This window comes from Eublepharis macularius, chromosome 8, assembly GCF_028583425.1.
Source record: "Eublepharis macularius isolate TG4126 chromosome 8, MPM_Emac_v1.0, whole genome shotgun sequence".
Taxonomy (NCBI): Eukaryota; Metazoa; Chordata; class Lepidosauria; order Squamata; family Eublepharidae; genus Eublepharis; species Eublepharis macularius.
Window position 1 is genome coordinate 66,110,368 of NC_072797.1, and position 18,665 is coordinate 66,129,032.

At 39.9% G+C, this 18,665-nt stretch overlaps 1 protein-coding gene across 1 annotated transcript in view; it reads left to right on the forward strand.

Annotated features, from left to right (window-relative positions):
* The window catches only part of FER (FER tyrosine kinase), a 245,382-nt gene that overhangs the window by 169,995 nt on the left and 56,722 nt on the right, over positions 1–18,665 (forward strand). The window contains exon 18 of the mRNA XM_054986263.1: positions 11,351–11,474. Within this exon, the coding sequence (XP_054842238.1) occupies positions 11,351–11,474 (124 nt within the window). The remainder of the gene's footprint in view (positions 1–11,350; positions 11,475–18,665) is intronic.

The window sequence follows — 18,665 nt, forward strand, 5'->3', positions numbered from 1 at the left end:
TATGAGAAATTGTGGACTCAAATAGAGCGAGACTTGATTTAATGGAATAGATTGAATTTGTCATGGTTGGGAAGAATTGCAGCAGTCAAGATGAATGTGCTGCCAAGAGTGATGTTTTTGTTACAGACAATACCAGTTATTCGGGATTCCAAGCAGTTTGAGAAATGGCAGAGAAAGATATCGGACTTTGTTTGGGCAGGCAAAAAGCCTTGAGTGAAAATGAAAGTGTTACAGGACGCGAAAGAGAGAGGCGGAATGCAACTGCCCAACCTAAGACTTTACTATGAGGCAATCTGCTTGGTTTGGCTGAAGGACTGGATGATGCTTAAAAATCGCAAATTGCTGGCCTTAGAGGGATACAAAAAAATATTTGGATGGCATGCATACTTATGGTATGATAAAGTAAAAGCGGACTCTATGTTTTTACACCATTACATTCGGAGAAGCCTCTTCACAATATGGAAAAAGTACAGAGATTACCTACAAGAAGGAATTCCCTCCTGGGTGGTTCCTTATGAAGCGATAGATCCGAGAACTGTTGATAATGAACAACAGTGTTTAACGTATAAGGAGATAACACGAATAGAATTTTCTAAATTAAGAATAAAGACGCAAGAAGAGTTGTCTCCAAACTATGACTGGTTTCAATATAGACAGCTCAGAGACCTTTATAAATCGGATTGTGCCAAGGGAGGGATAAGAATGGAGAACTCGGACTTGGAGGAAGTAATTTTACAAGAAGACAAAAAGGAAATTTCAAAGGTCTATAAAGTGTTGTTAAAATGGTATACTGAAGAAGAGGTAGTTAAGGTGCAAATGGTGAAGTGGGCTATAAATTTTAATAAAGAAATAACAATGGAGGCGTGGGAATATTTGTGGAAAAATACTTTGGAGATTACGACATGCACTAACATTAAAGAGAATGTCTATAAAATGATCTATCGTTGGTACCTGACACCAAAGAAAATTGCGCTAGGGAATGTGAACACGTCTAATAAATGCTGGAAATGTAAAAAAGCATGAAGGATCTTTGTACCATATGTGGTGGACTTGTGAGGTAGTCAGGCAGTACTGGGGGGAAATAATAAGAGTAATAAGTGAGATTTTACAGTTTCAAGTTAAGAAGAACCCAGAACTCCTGCTACTGAACTTGGGAATGGAAGATATTCCAGCACAACATAGGACATTGCTTTTTTACATGACAGCAGCGGCTAGACTTTTGTATGCGCAAAAGTGGAAAGTACAAGAAGTGCCAACTATCGAGGACTGGATTCACAAATTGCTGTACATGGCGGAGATGGATAAACTGACAAGAAAACTAAGAGACCTTGATCCAGGACAGTTTAACACAGATTGGGAGAAGCTGAAACAATATTTGGTGAAAAAATGGGAGGTGGGAGGAGAACTGTGGCAGTTTGAAAATTATTGAAGAAAAACAAAAGAAGAGAGAAGTGACTATACCGGGGGGAGGAGAGTTAAAGAAGAATTACTAAGCAATTATTCTATTTGATTATTCTATACAGTATTAAGTAATAGTTATTATGTGATATATAAGAATAGAAATTAATTAATTAATTATGTTGCTGGCAGATAGGGGTGTAATTGAGAATTAACAGAATTAAAATTCATGAATACAAGAAGGGGGGGAATGAGAAGTAGCATATAGAATATAGGTTAAATTGATTGACTTATGCTGAAGGTATTTTTGGTTATAGCGATATTTAGAAATGTGCAGAACATGGGTCAAATTGATTGACTTATGTCGAACGTATATTGTGTTTATAGGTATATTTAGAAATGTGTAGAATATGAGTCAAATTGATTGACTTTATGTTATAAAGATAAGAGATATAAGAGATATAAGAGGAAGTAAAGAGTAACATATAGAGTATAAGTTAAATTGGTTGACTTATAAATGTATTCATCACTTATGAGTACTCAAGTTATGTATAGGGAGGGATAAATTGTTTGTCCCATATTGATGACATTAGAATGAATAAGTTAGAGTACAGGATATTGAGAATATTACCAGTATTATTACTATTGAATAACATGCCAGGAATGTATTAGTTAGTTGATAAGTGAAGGGAAATTGACTTAGTACTGTGTTATAATAGACTAGCTTAGAAGAGTGTGAAAGTATATGTTTAATTGACAAAATAAGTTGAAATGAGTAGGGGAAGAATAGACAAAGGGTTGGAAAACTGTTGGAAGTCAACAAACGGGGGGGGGAAGGGAGGGGGTTAGAACTGGAATATTAAAGTAATTTGATTGTTATAAATGACAAAATATTTCTAATTCCAATAAAAATTTAATATAAAAAAAAAGATACCGGTCCAGTTGCGGGCTTTGGATGTAACATCACTCTTTTTTTTAAAGTTTGAGCATGAGCTGTAACAATGTGATGATGTGATGTTGCTTCTTCGTTTTACTACAAAATCCTGCCCCTCCCTGTGTTCTTCATTAGTTCATTAGCCCTGTATCTTCCCCAAAAGAATTTCCTTGCAGGGAGCAATCTGTTCGGGGATGCAAAATGTCCCTGGTTCAATCCCTGGCTCACGGCCTCTTCCCACCCCCACCCCCCGCCCAGCCCCATAGAGTAAGCACGCCAGGCAGGCTGGAGCGTCGCTGCTTCTTCCCCCCACCCAGCCTCGCAGAGCGAGCACACCCGGCTTCTCTGGGGTGACGCTGCAGTGGGTAGGTGTCCCAATTACTGACTCAGACTGCAGGCAGGGGAAGCTCCCTAGTTGGGAGAGCGAGACGAATCTCAGTTCCAAGCTTCAGACACAGATTAGATGACAATCACAGCTTCTAGTCCAAAGGGGTATTCCAGAGTTGAATCCACAGTGACAGGCCAGGGTCATAGACAAGGGAATCAGTTCCAAACAACAGCAAGGTCAGTAGTAAGTGGATGCATTGCTTCCACACAGCCACTCCCTTCTCTGCTGCTTTTAACCCTCACAGTGCTCAGCTGCTTGTGCTATAGCAGGCACCTGCCAGCTGTCTCAGTCCTGCTCCTGCAAGCACTCATCATCACTAATGATGCTGGGCCAGTGCTGTGCTGCACCTTCTGGCTTGGAGAGCTCTCCTAGTCCTCCTCTGATGGCGCTCCTGAGGCTCTGGTGATGAAGGGGGAGAGCTGGCCTTTCTGTTGCCAGCCCAGGGCTTGGAAGCTGAGGTGGAGAGCTGGCTGGTGCCTGGCTCTCTGCTGCTGGCCCAGAGCTGGGAAGCTGAGGAACCGATGTGCTGGGACCTGGCTGTGGATCTGTGTCTGAGCCTTCAGAGACTGCCTCCTCCTGCAGTGCCTCTGCCACTGGCTGTGGATCTGGGTCAGGTTCGTCAGCTGCCTCTTCCTCAGAAGAGTCCTCTGAGTCTCTACTCTGCTGGGCCAGGTTGGTCCATGACAGCAGGTGGGCTGAAGCATCACTGCCTCTCCCCCCACCCAGCCCCGCAGAGCTACATGGCTCCAGTCTGTGGCCCAGCCTCGCAGCACAAGTGCGCCAGGCTCCTCCATTATGTGTGATTATGGAGGAAGGATAAACAATGCAGAAACATTACTGCGTATTTGATCTATTTAAAAATAAATGTAATCACGCAAATGCATGCAGGGTTGAGCTGAGGATGGGAGCGACTTCGGGGTCTGCACTGACCAATCAAAAGGTGAGAAAGAGGAGAGGGGGGAGAAAAGTGAGAGTGGCATTCATACTGACATTAATCACAACAAGCGTGAATGGACAGCTGATTCAAAATTAAAGTCGCACTATATGCGCAGGGAAAAAGGCAGACAGCATGGTTGTGTCCTGACTACCTCGGTAGTCTGTACCGGCTGAAAACATGGGATGCAAACCAGGTACTGAGATGATGGAAAGACCGAGTGTGAAAGAGCATTTTATAAAGGTGAAATGACTACTAAACAGGGACTTATGGAGACTTACTAGAATTCTCACAAGGAGATTGTAAATTGAAGACAAGGGAAGATGTAATAGCTAAAGGTTATAAATGTCAATGGTTTTTCTAAGACCAATTTATAGAAAAGTTTAAATCAGATAAAAAAATATCTGTTATGAAAAGACAGAGTTTGGAAAAGAGCTTTGTACAAGTGATGACCATGTTTGTATGGTAAAATGGGCTAAAAATGTTTGGTTATAATATACAGATAGACCAGGGGGGCGGGAATATTATGAGTAAAGGGGCTCAAATTCACGTAAAGGAGTTCCACACTTAAAGAAAATTTCTACAGCCCTTTTCAGAGATAAAACATTTTCTACTTTTATGGTTAACTGGAAACTCCTTACTGATTTTCTGCTTGAGACCAAGAAAAACGAACTGATGATTTGTGATTTTGATTTCTAAGAAGATAAATTTGGGGAAAATAAATAGAAAGGTATTGAAAAGGTAAATTTTGGAGATACTATTTTTTATTATTTTTCTTTGTTATTTTCAATCTTTGTTATTTTTTTCTCTTTGTATTTTTTTTTTACTTTTTCCCTTCTATTTCTCTGCCCTTTTTACTGGGATTTTAATCTTATTAATAAAATAAAAAGGATACACAAAAAAAGAAGGCTGCAACTGGGCATCATATCCTGGCTGCAACCTCTCACTGAGAAAGAGCCATATATGTTGGCTACCATGTATGACCCATGCATCAAGGGCAGCATTGCTGACTGGGCAGGAAACCTCACCAGCTTGAGAGAAGAGCTTTCTCGGCAGGTGCAGCATTTAAAGGCCAGGAGGGGCACCCTGCCAACAGAGCAAATAAAGTGAGGGACCATCTCTGCTGTTCCTTGCACCATTCTTTTGCAATACGTTCCCCCCATGGCCACTCCCGAGATGTCCCTGGAGATGGAGGCCCTCAAGGAGTCACTCAGCCTCTCTGGGAACATGAGGCATATGAATCAGGATTTGGTGGAGGCAATAGTCAGGGACTGCCTTTCAGAGCTCTGTGAGTTGTTTTCCACCTGAGCTACTGCTTCAAGAAAGAGGTGGTATGGCTGGACTTCTTTCTAGAGGCCCTCCAACAAGCATGCAGAGTGAGCATGTCTTTTCCCATGTGGGTGACATTGTCAGCCCTCAACACACTCACCTACTCTGGTCTTCTTGAAGATCAGTTTGTCGCTCTTCAGTGGTCCAGCTCTGAACGTTCACAGTGTGTGAAGTGAGCACAGTTGTGCCTGCATCCTCTGTCAGTCAGTGATTGGGATGAGGGGGAAAATGCTCTTCCCAAAACTTAAAACTTGGTTAGAAAACCATCAGGAGGAACACTTGATCCACTTGGCACACCATAAAATGCACACCACAATTTGGAACCTCCACCCCAAAAACACCAATCCAGACAGCACACTCTTGGACCTTGGCACAAATCTGTGCAAGAATTTTAGAAAAGCAGAAATAGGAATGTTGCTCTTTTTGCCACTGGAACAGGAAGATTCAGAGAGAGATGTTAAAAAAATTAGAGAATTTTGACACACTATGCAAGTTCCACAAACAAACAGAGGCAAACATGATGAAATGCCCACAGTGAAGTTAGAGAATGCTATTGTAGTGTTCTTGTATGAGATGTTGTTAACTTTCTTCATTGCATGGGTAGGAGAGAACAGTGTGGCCAACGATGAAGAGCTGCTGCAGCCTGCAGCTCTATCTCAAGACTCCTCTGAGCCAGTGAGAGTGACAGTGTAGGCTACAGAGCAGAGTGCAGAGAGAGGAGAACTTTGGTTTCCCAAAAGTACCCTTCCCTCTCACTCTTGTTCTGAGGCCAAGAGGGATCCATCTTATATTAAGTTAATTACAGGTATACTTTCTTACCATTGCCCTGTGGTTGGTGGTTCAGAGCAGCTGGGTACCTGCTTGGTTTTGTGGTGTTCCCTCACTGGCTTTGGGTTATGCCTGGCTTCTCTGAGTGACTTGGCATATCTTTTACGGACCATCAGGAGTAGGTTCCCTGCAAATTTGGTGGAGATTACTTGAAAAAGCCCCATCACCATCCGGATAGTTTTCCCCATAGGCAATAATGATCAGATAAATCTGGGATTCTCTAACTTTGATAAACTGGATTACACAATCTTACCCAGATTTCAGGGATCTTGGATTTTTTTGGTATCCCTGAAACCTATATCTGAATAAAGTGTATTATTTTTGTGCGCTCCCTTTGTCCAGAAAAAAAGACATGCCTGGTGGATCACTCAAATCTTCAGTCAGTAAGATAAGTTAATTTCCTGTTCCATTAGCATCCCCTTTAAAGGAACTTAAGGAATATAAGCATACATCCAAGAGTTTTGAAAGAACTCAAATGTGAACTTGTGGATCTCCTGACAAAGATATATAACCTTTCATTAACATCTGCCTCCATCCCTGAGGACTGGAAGGTAGCTAATGCCACCCCCATCTTTAAAAAGGGTTCCAGAGGAGATCCGGGAAATTACAGGCCAGTCAGTCTAATGTCAATACTGGGTAAGAAACCATTATTAAAGAAAGAATTAGTAGGCACATTGATGAACAAAAGCTATTGAGGAAGACTCAGCATGGGTTCTGTAAGGGAAGATCTTGTCTCACTAACCTGTTAGAGTTCTTTGAAAGAGTGAACAAACATGTGGACAAGGGGGAACCAATAGATGTTGTCTACCTGGACTTCCAGAAAGCTTTTGATAAAAGTTCCTCATCAAAGGCTTCTAAGTAAGCTCAATAGTCATGGGGTAAAAGGACAAGTCCTCTCGTGGATCAAAAACTGGCTAATGAATAGGAAACAGAGTGTAAGTATAAATGGGCAATATTCACAGTGGAGGGTGGTAAGCAGTGGGGTACTGCAGGGCTCAGTATTGGGACTGGTGCTTTTTAACTTGTTCATTAATGATTTGGAGTTGGGAGTAAGCTGTGAAGTAGCTAAGTTTGCAGATGACACTAAATTGTTCAGCGTGGTGAGAACCAGGGAGGATTGTGAGGCACTCCAAAGGGATCTGTCGAAGCTGGGCAAGTGGACGTCAATGTGGCAAATGAGGTTCAACGTGGCCAAGTACAAAGTAATGTACATTGGGTACAAAAATCCCAAATATAGATACATATTGATGGGGTCCAAACTGGCGGAGACTGAGCAAGAGAGAGATCTTGGAGTCGTGGTGGATAACTCACTGAAAATGTCGATACAGTGTGTGACAGCAATAAAAAAGGCCAACGCTATGCTGGGGATTATTAGGAAGGGTATTGAAAACAAATCAGCTAGTATCATAATCCCCCTGTATAAATCAATAGTACGGCCTCGTTTGGAATTCTGTGTACAATTCTGGTCACCACACCTCAAAAAAGATATTATAGGACTGGAAAAAGTACAGAAAAGGGCAACTAGAATTATTAAGGGCATGGAACACTTCCTCTATGAAGAAAGGTTAAAGCACTTGGGGCTCTTTAGCTTGGAGAAACGATGACTGAGGGGTGACATGATAGAGGTTTACAAGATTATGCATGGGATAGAGAATGTAGAGAAAGAAGTATTTTTCTCCCTTTCCCACAATACAAGAACTCGTGGGCACTCAATGAAATTGCTGAGCAGTTGGGTTAGAACGGATAAAAGGAAGTGCTTCTTCACCCAAAGGGTGATTAACATATGGAATTCACTGCCTCAGGAGGTGGTGGTAGCTTCGAGCATAGACAGATTCAAGAGGGGATTGGATAAACATATGAAGTAGAGGTCCATCAGTGGCTATTAGCCACAAGGTATAGATGGAACTCTCTGTCTAGGGCAGTGATGCTCTGTATTCTTGGTGTTTGGGGGGGGCAATCAGTTGGGAGGGCTTCTAGTGTCTCTTTCCCACTGGCAGACCTCCTGAGGACACCTGGTTTTTGGCCACTGTGTGACACAGAGTGTTGGACTGGATGGGCCATTGGCCTGATCCCGTATGGCTTCTCTTATGTTCTTATCATGAAAGTCATGTTCTTGTCACTGAAAGAAAAGGGTGAAAATTTGGGGTATAAAAGCATTTTGCGTTCAGTTTCACCCCGGGATTGTCACTCCACATTGCAGCTTGACAACATGCATGCTTCAGGATCAGGTAACATATCTTTCTGTCTCTGTATTGATCTTCCTCTACCTCTTTCTCTGCCTCTGTTCTCTCCAGCCAGGTCTCCCCTATTCTCATCCCGTACTCTCTTGTTTGTGCTCCCCCTCCTGTTCTCCCTGATCTTACTTGGTGCACTGCTCTACGGTCCCTTCTGTCTCTTTCAGAGATGCACCCACTTTTCCTTCTCTCTTTTGCTTTTGATCAGCCCCTAGGCATTTTTTCTTCCTCCTCTATCTGAATTTCATCCCATTCTGTAAGATTTTCTGTCTATGAGGGGGGCAGGATCAGAGTTAATGTATGATAATTTTATATCTGTTGTGTGTTTCAGAACTGTTATAGCACTATAATCAGAATGAAAAATGGAAAACATGTTTTCTTTAGAAAAAAATAGGTGAGAGAACAACCAAAGGGTTAAGAAGTATAAGTTTGTTTTCTGAAAAGCTTTAACTGACGAACATGCAATTAAGCTATCAACTCTTCAGTTTGTCTATCTAAAGAAGCTGAGACCCTTGGAATACCTGGTAAAAAGCTCAAGAGTTGGCAATTAAAATGCTAATCCCCCTCATAAACATGCCAGCTTAAATTTGAAGACCATAGAGTTAGAAGGAAGTTCAGTCTGCTGTTAGTGACATGCTTTACATAACCTCCAATTTTTTATAATGTGAAATAAATATATAAGCGCAGGGCCTGAAATGTCAAGCATATTGGAATGCTTTTCTTAAAATGAAGAAAATCAGTTTGTGAAAAATTATCCAACAGAGATTCAATTACAGAGTCTGAATGTCAGTTGAAAGGAAGATCTTTCAGGTCATCTAATCTAGCCCTCTGCTCACTTACAGCCATATGCAGCTACAGCATACCTGAGAGATGACCACCTAATCTTCTAGTGAAGTAGAATCTAGCACCTTCTAAGGAAGTCTGTTCTACTGCTGAAAAGAGGTGGGCACGAACAGCAATATGAACCAAAAAAAAAGCCACGAACAGCCCAATCTGCTGTTCACGAGCAAGCTGTTCGTGAGACCCCTTTCCCGGCGAACATGTGTTCGTTCCAAGCCCTCTTTGTGGTGTTCGTCAGCCGTTCATAAAGCCAGACAGTCTGGCGCCTTTCAATCAGTTCCCCTGGCAACATAGGCATGGACTATCTGAAATCTGTCTGAACTCCTTCTGGCTTTCCTTCTGACTTGTAACTCCTCAAAGTAGCTTCCTGCAGACAGTCCAGTTCTTTCCACTGTGAAAAGAAAATGACAGGAAAGGGAGGGACCCATGGATCATGGCTTTCCAAGGGTCCAATCTCTCTGAAACTTGGGGGGGGGGGGTCTTCATAGGACAGTGAGGACAATGTCCCCTGCAAATTTGGTGGATGTCATTGGGAAGGTCAGTTTGTAACCCCTCAAAGTAGCTTCCAGCAGACAGTCCCGTTTTTGCCACTGTGAAGAGAACATGACATGAAAAGGGGAGACCCATGGATCATGCCTTTCTCATGGTGCAATCTCTCTGAACCTTGGGGGGGGGTCTTCAGAGGACAGTGAGGACTATGTCCCCTGCAAATTTGGTGGTTATTGGACATTGGGAAGGTCAGTTTGTAACCCCTCAAATTAGCTTCCAGCAGACAGTCCAGTTTTTGCCACTGTAAACAGAAAATGCCACTGTGAAGAGAACATGGCATGAAAAGGAAAGACCCATGGATCATGCCTTTCCTAGGGTTCAGTCTCTTTGAAACTTGGGGGTTCGTCAGAGGACAGTGAGGACTATGTTGCCTGCAAATTGTGTGTTCCAGCTTCGTGTCATGTATATTTAATAAGTAGCTCTTCTACCTGCTCATCTCAGTCACTGATAAAATGTTAAGCTGCATGGGACCTAGGACAGAGCCCTGTGTCACTACACTGGAAACTGCCCTCCAGATTGAATCAGAGCCATTAACAAGTGCTTGCTGAGTACAGTTGTAGGGTTGTGCACTGGGGAAATAATCGGTTTTCCCGCTTCGGGTTTATCCGAAGCAGGAAAAAGATTCGGAATCATTTTGGTATGCTTCGTAATGATTTGGAGCATACCGCAGTCAACAAGGCAGCAGGGCAGGCCACAGCCGGCACCTCTGCTGCCCGCGCCACTGCTTCTACCACCGCCAGGATGTCCCAGGTAAGTGGGGTGGTGGTGGGAGGGAGCCCTTTAAAAAGGCCCTGAAGCGAGCTACCTGAATCGCTTCGGGAAGCTTTGATTCGGTATTTCCGAATTGGGGCCATCATACTGATCTCAATTCGGAAATACCTAATCTTTACGAATTGGGCCTGGTTCGGGTTTTTTTCCTGAACCGGGAACCCAAAGCGCAACCTCCTGTACAGTTGTTCAGCCATCTATGAATCTACCCAGTGTTGCCCAGCCCTCATTTAACCATCTTGCCCACATGAATATCTTGAAAGTCTTTCATGACAAACATTATCTGTTAAACTTGTCAGGTATGAACCATCATCATGGCTAATGCAGAATCTCAAACACCATTTGTGTTTTGAGATGTGAAAATCTGTGCTGTCATTTTTGCAACTGGCTGTGAGCAATGAGATGCATTGTGAAAAGGATTCATCAAGATAAATTTCTAGCAACCATGTTGAGTGATCTCTGCCTTTCATCTGAATGAGTTACTGAGACAGACTAGAATAAAAATTCAAATAACATCTAGACCGCGATTGAAAATGCTGTTTTAGGTACATCTAAAAGCTTGGGCATATCCAGTATGATTTTTTAAGTCTTTTTTCCATTTGAAGTGTAGACCTCCATGCCATATCATAAACTTCTTTTAAAAGTACCATCTGTTGCAAAAAGGTTCATCATGAAGTCTGGCAGGCTGCTTTTTATGAAGCAAAATCCTTCTGGGTCCACAAAGGTAGAAATATTGTGCTTTGTATTCTAATCATTATGCATTGTTAAAATTCCATAATAAAACCTTGCCAGCTTTTGTCATGTTCATAGTTTTTAATTAGTCTAAGTAATGGCTGTGTTTGGTTTTCATTATAGTCTGTGAAAAAGTCTATCCCTGTAAATCAGAGTAATACATAGGAGTTGGTAGCATTCTATCCAGAAGTGTTTCTGCTGTGAAATATGCAGTTGTCACCTGATAGCACAGTAATATTTAAGCTGTATATTGGTGGAAATATGATCTTTCCATTTTTTTTATCCTAGGCTCAGACAAATTGTTGAAAAACACATCTGAAAGTGTAATGCTCTTGTTCAGTTAGGCGTTGCTAATGAGAGATAAATGGGAATATCATACCTGTCATGTCTCATTGTCTTCCTGTCTCTTTCTCTAGGAGGTGATTTCCTCTCCTTTTTAAGAAAGAAGAAAGATGAGCTTAAAACCAAACAGCTAGTGAAATTTTCATTAGATGTTGCTGCTGGTATGGCGTATCTTGAATCCAAAAACTGTATTCACAGGTAAGATCAACGCAAATGTGCCACACTACAGTTTTGAGTATCTAGATAAATGGGTGCATACATACACTGTAACATAAATGGATGGTGAAAAAGTAAAGCTAACTTTATATATTTTTCAATGTCATGTTTCTTTTCCTAGTCATTACTACTTGTGTTGTGCTCTTTTTTTATTCAGTTATAAAACAATAAGTATATATTTCACTGTCAGCTGTTTGTGGAGGACAAGTTATGCTTACCATTGAGCCATATGTTTAAAATGTTGTAAAAGTTGCTGGCAAGGGATTATGGCCCAATTAATTACCCAGTAACAACCCTTTCTAAAGCTGATGCATGGCTGAAAGTTTTGATTTGTTACCTCTTGAAAACCATGAGCATTTTGCAAAATGTAACCAGTTGTTTAACTCAAGCCTGCTTTTCTTCTTAGATGCAGTTTCTATGTTTATTTTATACATTTTATTCCATTAATGTTGGGCTTTCTCATCTCTTTCCCTCCAAAGAGAATGCTGTGATTACTGGATTTCTGCAAAGTTTGAATTTCTTTCTTGTTTGGCATGGCATTTTTAGCTGAAAATTCAAGAACTTTAGAAGATACTGATGACATTTTTTAATTTTGTTACCAAATCAGTTTTCCTCTATTCCCCAAAGCTGTAACTCTTCAGTTTGTAAAAGCTTCCCTGCCTAGTCACTTTGAATTTGATTCTTACTTGCCTCTGGCAGTCAAGGGTCAAATGCCATGTTATGTGGTGATCTCTGATTGGATCCAGACATTGGTTTTTTACTTCAGAAATCAGCTTCAGGAAATGGGGTATGAATAATACTAGGAGAGGACACCCTGTGCGTGCGTGTGCACATGCAGGCACACACGTGCGCGCGCACACACACAAAACATTATTCTCCTGATGGAAACTTTCTTCATACCCAAGAGTGGCCATGTACAAACCATTTTTACAAATCTGCCATTTAGGGCTGACTTACCCCTGATCTGCCCCACAGATGCTGTTACTATTACAGTTTTGTAGCTGTAGAGTTAAGGAGCTAACATATTCCATAAATGTCTTCAATAGAGAATTCATAATTGTCTTGGGAGTGGTCCCAGAGTTTGAAGCTGAAATTGTCTGAAGGCACCTATGGCTTTTTTTTACAAGAATTTTTTATTTTATTAATAGAATTAAAAGCCCAGTAAAAAGGGCAAAGAAATAAAGAAAAGAGCATACAAAAAAAGGGGGAGACAGAAATTAGAAATAACAGAAAACAATAATACATGTTTCATTTTCCATTTTTCTCTACAACACCTATCATATTTTAACAAACATCATAATTTAAATTTTAATCTCTCCAAAATTTCCTTTTCCAATACTGCCCCCCTTCTATTTATTTTTTCCCAAATTGTCTTCTTAAAAATCAAAACCACAAATCATCAAATCATTTTTCCTTGTTTCATGAAGAAAGTCAAAAAGGGGTTTCAATAAGCCGTAATAATAGACAATGTTTTATCTCTGATCAAAGCTGTAAGTTTAGCCATCGCTAACTCCGTCATTTTCATAATCCATTCCTCAATTGAAGGCAATTCTGTATTTTTCCATTTTTGCACATATAAAATCCTAGCTGCGATAATCATATATAAAAATAAAATACCATGCTGATTTTCCGTTTGTCCATTAATCCGAACAAAAAGGCTTCTGATTTAAACTGTATAGTAATCTTCAACATTTTTTGTATTATCATATGAATCTAAGACCAAAATTTTTTAGCTTTATGGCAAGTGCACCAAAGATGATAAAATGTTCCTTCTTGTTGCTCACATTTTCAACATTTATTTGACATACCTTTACTCATTTTTGTAATTTGTCAGGAGACATATTCCACCAATACATCATTTTATAAAAAAATTCTTTAAGCGTGGGACTCAAAGTAAATTTGAGCTGAAGGCACCTATGATTGACCCTAAAAGCACCCAGAAAAAACTTTGAAAGTGTCCTCTGCATCTTTTGTTACCTAGAAGTTTACTGGGCTGTTTCCTCATGAAGATGGCTCGCTGTGTAGCTCTTCTTGATACTGTTCCAGATACTGAAGCATTTACAGTGGCGGAGGAGTGTCCATGTACCATTTCCCCCTGCATTTTCCTAGCTTCAGCCTATTGCAGCCACCAGGCTGGATCCAGACTAAACAGGAAATTTCAGTTGATTCCCCCTTCCTGCTGCAGATCGCTTTCATGTTGTTTGTCAGGATTTCCTGTCCCCAGGAACAGCATTTTGTGGAAATTAGTGGGCAGAGGGAGACGGGGAAGCTCTATTTTTCCTTTGAAAAATTAATCTGAATCTAGCCCATAATTCTACTCCCCCCTTCCACCAATGGGCTTTTAAAAAAAAGAAGAAGTTGTTAGTAGATCACTGTTGTGTAATAATGTTATAACAATCTATTGCCATGATCCCAGCTTTTTTTAAAGTGAGTCTCTAGTCCCTTTCTTTGTTGAGTTATAAAAAGGTTCAAGAAGAGTATTTACAATATGGGAAGGTTTCAAATAATAGAAATCATAAGAAAACTAAGGTAAACACAAAATTTACTCCAGATATTGAGTTTTGAGGATTTTTACAGATTTTCATTGCAGATTTTCAGGTTCTCTATGACTCTCTTAGCATATCCAAAGGGTGAAATAGTTAAATAAGCATTGCTTTTAAAATGTCTTCCTTTCCTTAGGGTATACATAACCTGGGTTATTTTGATTACATTTGGCCAGCACTGATATTATGCAGGAGATGCTTAGACTTCCTGTGTTCTCTAGAAGTAGAATGCTTCTGGTTTTCTTTTTACTCCCACCTGTCATTCAGATATCCGCCCAAACACCAAATGTGAATTGTCAAGGTGTAATTGAAGTTGAACTAGAGTGCATTGAAGGCTTCTAAGTGATCTCAGAATGTGTGTATGTTTTAATTGTTAGTCTTCAAGCTTTCTCCTGTGCTTTGAAGTACAAGAAATAACTGACATAATAGTGTTATTCTCAATTCATTTGTTATGAATCCATAGGTATTTGTCATACTGATATTGTACTTTTGTGGGCTTTCTCTCTCTTAGAGATGTGCTTATAAATGAATGGCCAAACAATCTAATTTTTAATATACATGTATCGACCCAGAGACTCTCATCTCCCGTCGCTGATGGTTCTCCTGACCAAACAGGACCCCTAGGGGCCTCTAAGAGCTCTGGTCATTAGTTTGAAGCATCTGTGCTTCCTGGGTTTGAAGCATCCTTGCTTTCCTCCTTAGCAAGCAACACTGGACACAGGCTGATAAAATATAGAAGGAAGTTATTAAAGGAAGAACATAGGAGCGTGTGCTTGGCAGAAACCACTCATAAAAACATTTAGGCAAGGCAAATAAATAACAGCTTGCTAATCTATCTATGTTCTAACTAGCTAAAATACTACTTGCTGGCTAGCTGTCCTAGCATTCTCTGAGTTGGTTCTGAAGCTGATTGTTCTTACCAAAGTCCATCCATGGCAGCTCGCTCTAGGCATCCTGGAGGTGACATGGAGCTAGAAGCTCTCTTCTCTCACAGCTGGTAGCTGGTAGTGGCTGGCTACAAGGTAGCATAGCTGATCAAGACTGGTCTGGAATGGTATAGAGAGGGATAACCTGCCTAGAAACAGAGAGGCTTCTTCAAAGTGGTAGGGGCATCAGCGCACTGAAAGGAACCAATCAGGGCTTGTTACTTAATTGGACATTACCTCAGTGGGAAAGTTTAGGGAGTATGGCTAGGGCTGAGAGCAGCGCTAGGCTCCAAGCCTCTCCAAGTTCACATTCTCAAAGCTAGAGAGAGCCCAGGTGCAGTTAATCAGCAGAGGCTATGCCTGTCTCAGCAAACAGACCTGGTAAGATTTCTTACAGGCATGAAGCCTGAACCAAAGTTTTACTCTGTATATGGTGGAACAAGGCCTGCTCCTTACAATACAGTTAAGTGTAACTTTAGAGAAAGACATTTTGGTGGACCAGTTTGGTGTAGTGGTTAAGAGAGGCAAGATTATAATCTGGAGACTCCGGTTTGATTCCCCACTCCTTTGCTTGAAGCCAGCTGGATGATCTTGGGCCAGTCACAGCTTCTCAGAGCTCTCTCAGCCTCACTCTCCTCACAGGGTGATTATCCTGAGGATAATAATAACACAATTTGTAAACCGCTCTGAGTGGGTGTTAAGTTGTCCTGAAGGGCAGTATATAAATCAAACGTTGTTGTTATGATGATGATCATCATCATCATCATCAGTACTTTCAACATTTTACTTTCTGGATATTTCCCCTTCTCTCCTGTCTCTCACTTCATCTTTTTGCTTACTGTCTCTGCTTCCTTATATAAATATTATATAATGGAATTTTTCTGTTAATACTGTTCCAGTGGTGCTTAGTTCCTCACCATTTAAGATACTGAGGGAGAAGAATAGCATCTCATTATTAATAATCAGTTTTAATCCTCGGGAGTGAAATTTGCTGTTCCCTCCCTTTCCTTTCCTTATCTTTCCTCTTGAATATGGGGAGCCACTTCTTACATAAATAACATGAATAGGGAGATCTGCCATTGTCATATCTGCCATTTGAGTCATTAAAAAAACCCTTCGGCTGCAGAAAACTATAATGCAGATCCATGGCTGAATGAAAACATGTTTGCTACATAAATATAACTTATGAAATTTTTACTCTACATCATGCATTATGTAGCAACATGAATCATTAAAACATATTATATTTTCTAAAATGAGTGCAGTGATATAAAATGATTTTTTTTACTAACTATTCCTATATTGTCAGAAGTCAGCTTGTTAAACTGAATTCTCAGAAAGTTAATTGAAGACAATTTCTATAACTGAGTAGAGCAACTATGCAAGAACTTTTTAAAAAGTTTCCATAGCAGCATAAAAAACAGTGGCAGGGTGTTAAGTGCAGTGGGAAAGCACAGAATTTTTCATTTAATCGGCCCCTCCTGCCTTCACCAGTTGAAATCATAATGATCATGTCTTTAATTTCCATTCTAGCTCTTCATTACTAATGGCACTTACTTGATCTTGCAGTATTTTAATCTCCTGTCTAATTGACTTTTTCCCTGGTCTTTTCTTTAAATTGTTGTTCTTTTTTGTATATTTTTTCTTGTATTTCTTGCCATTTCTCCTGGGTTTTTTTCTTGTCCTTATTGTTAAGTAAAATTAAGTTTCCTCTTATTACTGCCTTATAGGTATCCCATACCGTCTGTATTGAAATTTCATTATTAATATTTGTTTAAAAAATGGCTTAGTTTCTTCTTCCAAATATTTCAAATTTTCTTGATTTTGTAGTAAATCTTCATTTATTTTCCATCTAAATTTCCTTCGACCCCCCGTCATTTTCCATAACATTATTATGGTCTGCTCTCACCCTCGGTAAAATTTCCACTTTTTTAGTCAATAAAGTTAAATCCTTTGTCGCCCAAATCATATCAATACGTGAAAATGATAAATGCCTTGCAGAGTAGTATGTAAAATCACTGCTTTTCGGGTTTTCTTTTCTCCAAACATCTTCCAGCTGTTCTTGCTGAACAAGTTCAAAAAAAGTTTTTGGTAACTTCCCTGTTTTTTTTTTATAGTTCCTTTTGTCTTCTTATCTAAATGCAAGTCCACCACACCATTAAAATCTCCAGCCAATATCATTTGATCATATACATCCTGGTCTAATTTATTAAGCAATTCTTTAAAAAATTGATCTTTTGCTCCATTTGGTGCATAAAGACCTATTACCAGTGTTTTCCTTGCATTTACATTTATTTCCACAGCCACATATGTTCCATCTTGATCTTGAAAGATTAATCTAGATTCTATAACCTCATTTACATAAATCACTACTCCTTTCTTTTTTTGCTTGGATGATGTGACATATTCTTTTCCCAATTGTTTATTCTTTAGATATTTTATGTCTTTATCTTTAATATGAGTCTCTTGTAGGCATACTATGTTACAATTTTGTTTCTTTAACCAATGAAAAATGGTTTTTCTCTTTTGGGGTGAGTTTAGACCATTCACATTCCACGATAGTAATTTATACTCCATATTGTTACATTCTTAATGGTCCAGGAAAATCCTCTGCATTTTCCTGTAAAAACTTTTCCATCTGTTCCTTCGTTTTAATAATCATTCTCAACGTTTTGTAATAAAAACTTAATCCTTCTGGGATTTCCCATCTGTACCTGATGTCTTTATCTCTTAGTTTCTGGGTCAGATCCCTGTATTTTTTCCTTTCTTGGAGAATCCGCTTAGGGACTTCTTTCATAATCTTGATTCTGCTCCCCTCTTTTATTAGGGGTTTTTCAAAATGCCTTTTAAGAATTTCTTCCTTCATTCTCTTTGTCACTAGTTGCACAATAATATCTCTTGGTAGCTTCTTCTGTTGTGCATAAGCCAAATTGATTTTGTACGCCAAGTCCATATTAGCTGTTATTTCTTCCTTTTCTTTCCCTAGAAATTCTGCCAATATCTCTGTCATCTGTTCTTGTGTAGATTGAGTCTCATACTCCTGGATGCCACGAAATCTTAACTTCCTTTCCGTTGTCTTACATTCCATCATTGCTACTCTTGTCTCAATCGCTTGATTTTCATATTTCATTTCTGCTTTTATATCGTTTGTCTTCTGTTCTACCTGTTCCACTTTTTTGGTTGTTGCTTGCAAATCCTCTTTTACTCCCTCTATATTCTTTGCCAGTGCTGCTACATCAGCTTGGATAGCATCTCTCATCTCTTTAAAATCTTTTGCAAGCATCTCTTGCATTTTTTGCAACAGTTCTTTATGATTCTCCGCCACTTTTTTCTCCAATCCTTCAATTGCAGCATCCATCAAGTTTTGCCACTCCTTGTCTATTCCCTTTTTTCCTGCCATTGTGGGACTCTGTTTCGAGCCTCCCCACGTATCTGCCCTTCTTCTCAAATCTGTCTTGAATAGTTCAAGCCTTCTTTTTTCTTGATTCTCCTAAAGTCTTTTTTATTCAAATCTATTTCTTCATTGCAAAAAAACCCTTTTTTTTAAAGTCCAAAATGTCGGGTGTTTTTTCTCTATGGTATCTTGCAATTTCTCTATGGTTTCTGGCTTCGCTTCGTACCTTAGTCAAAATGGCGCACTTCCTCTTCCTGTTACCTTCGTAGCCACTCCAGTAGTATATTTGTTTTGCTTCCGAGTGTTACTT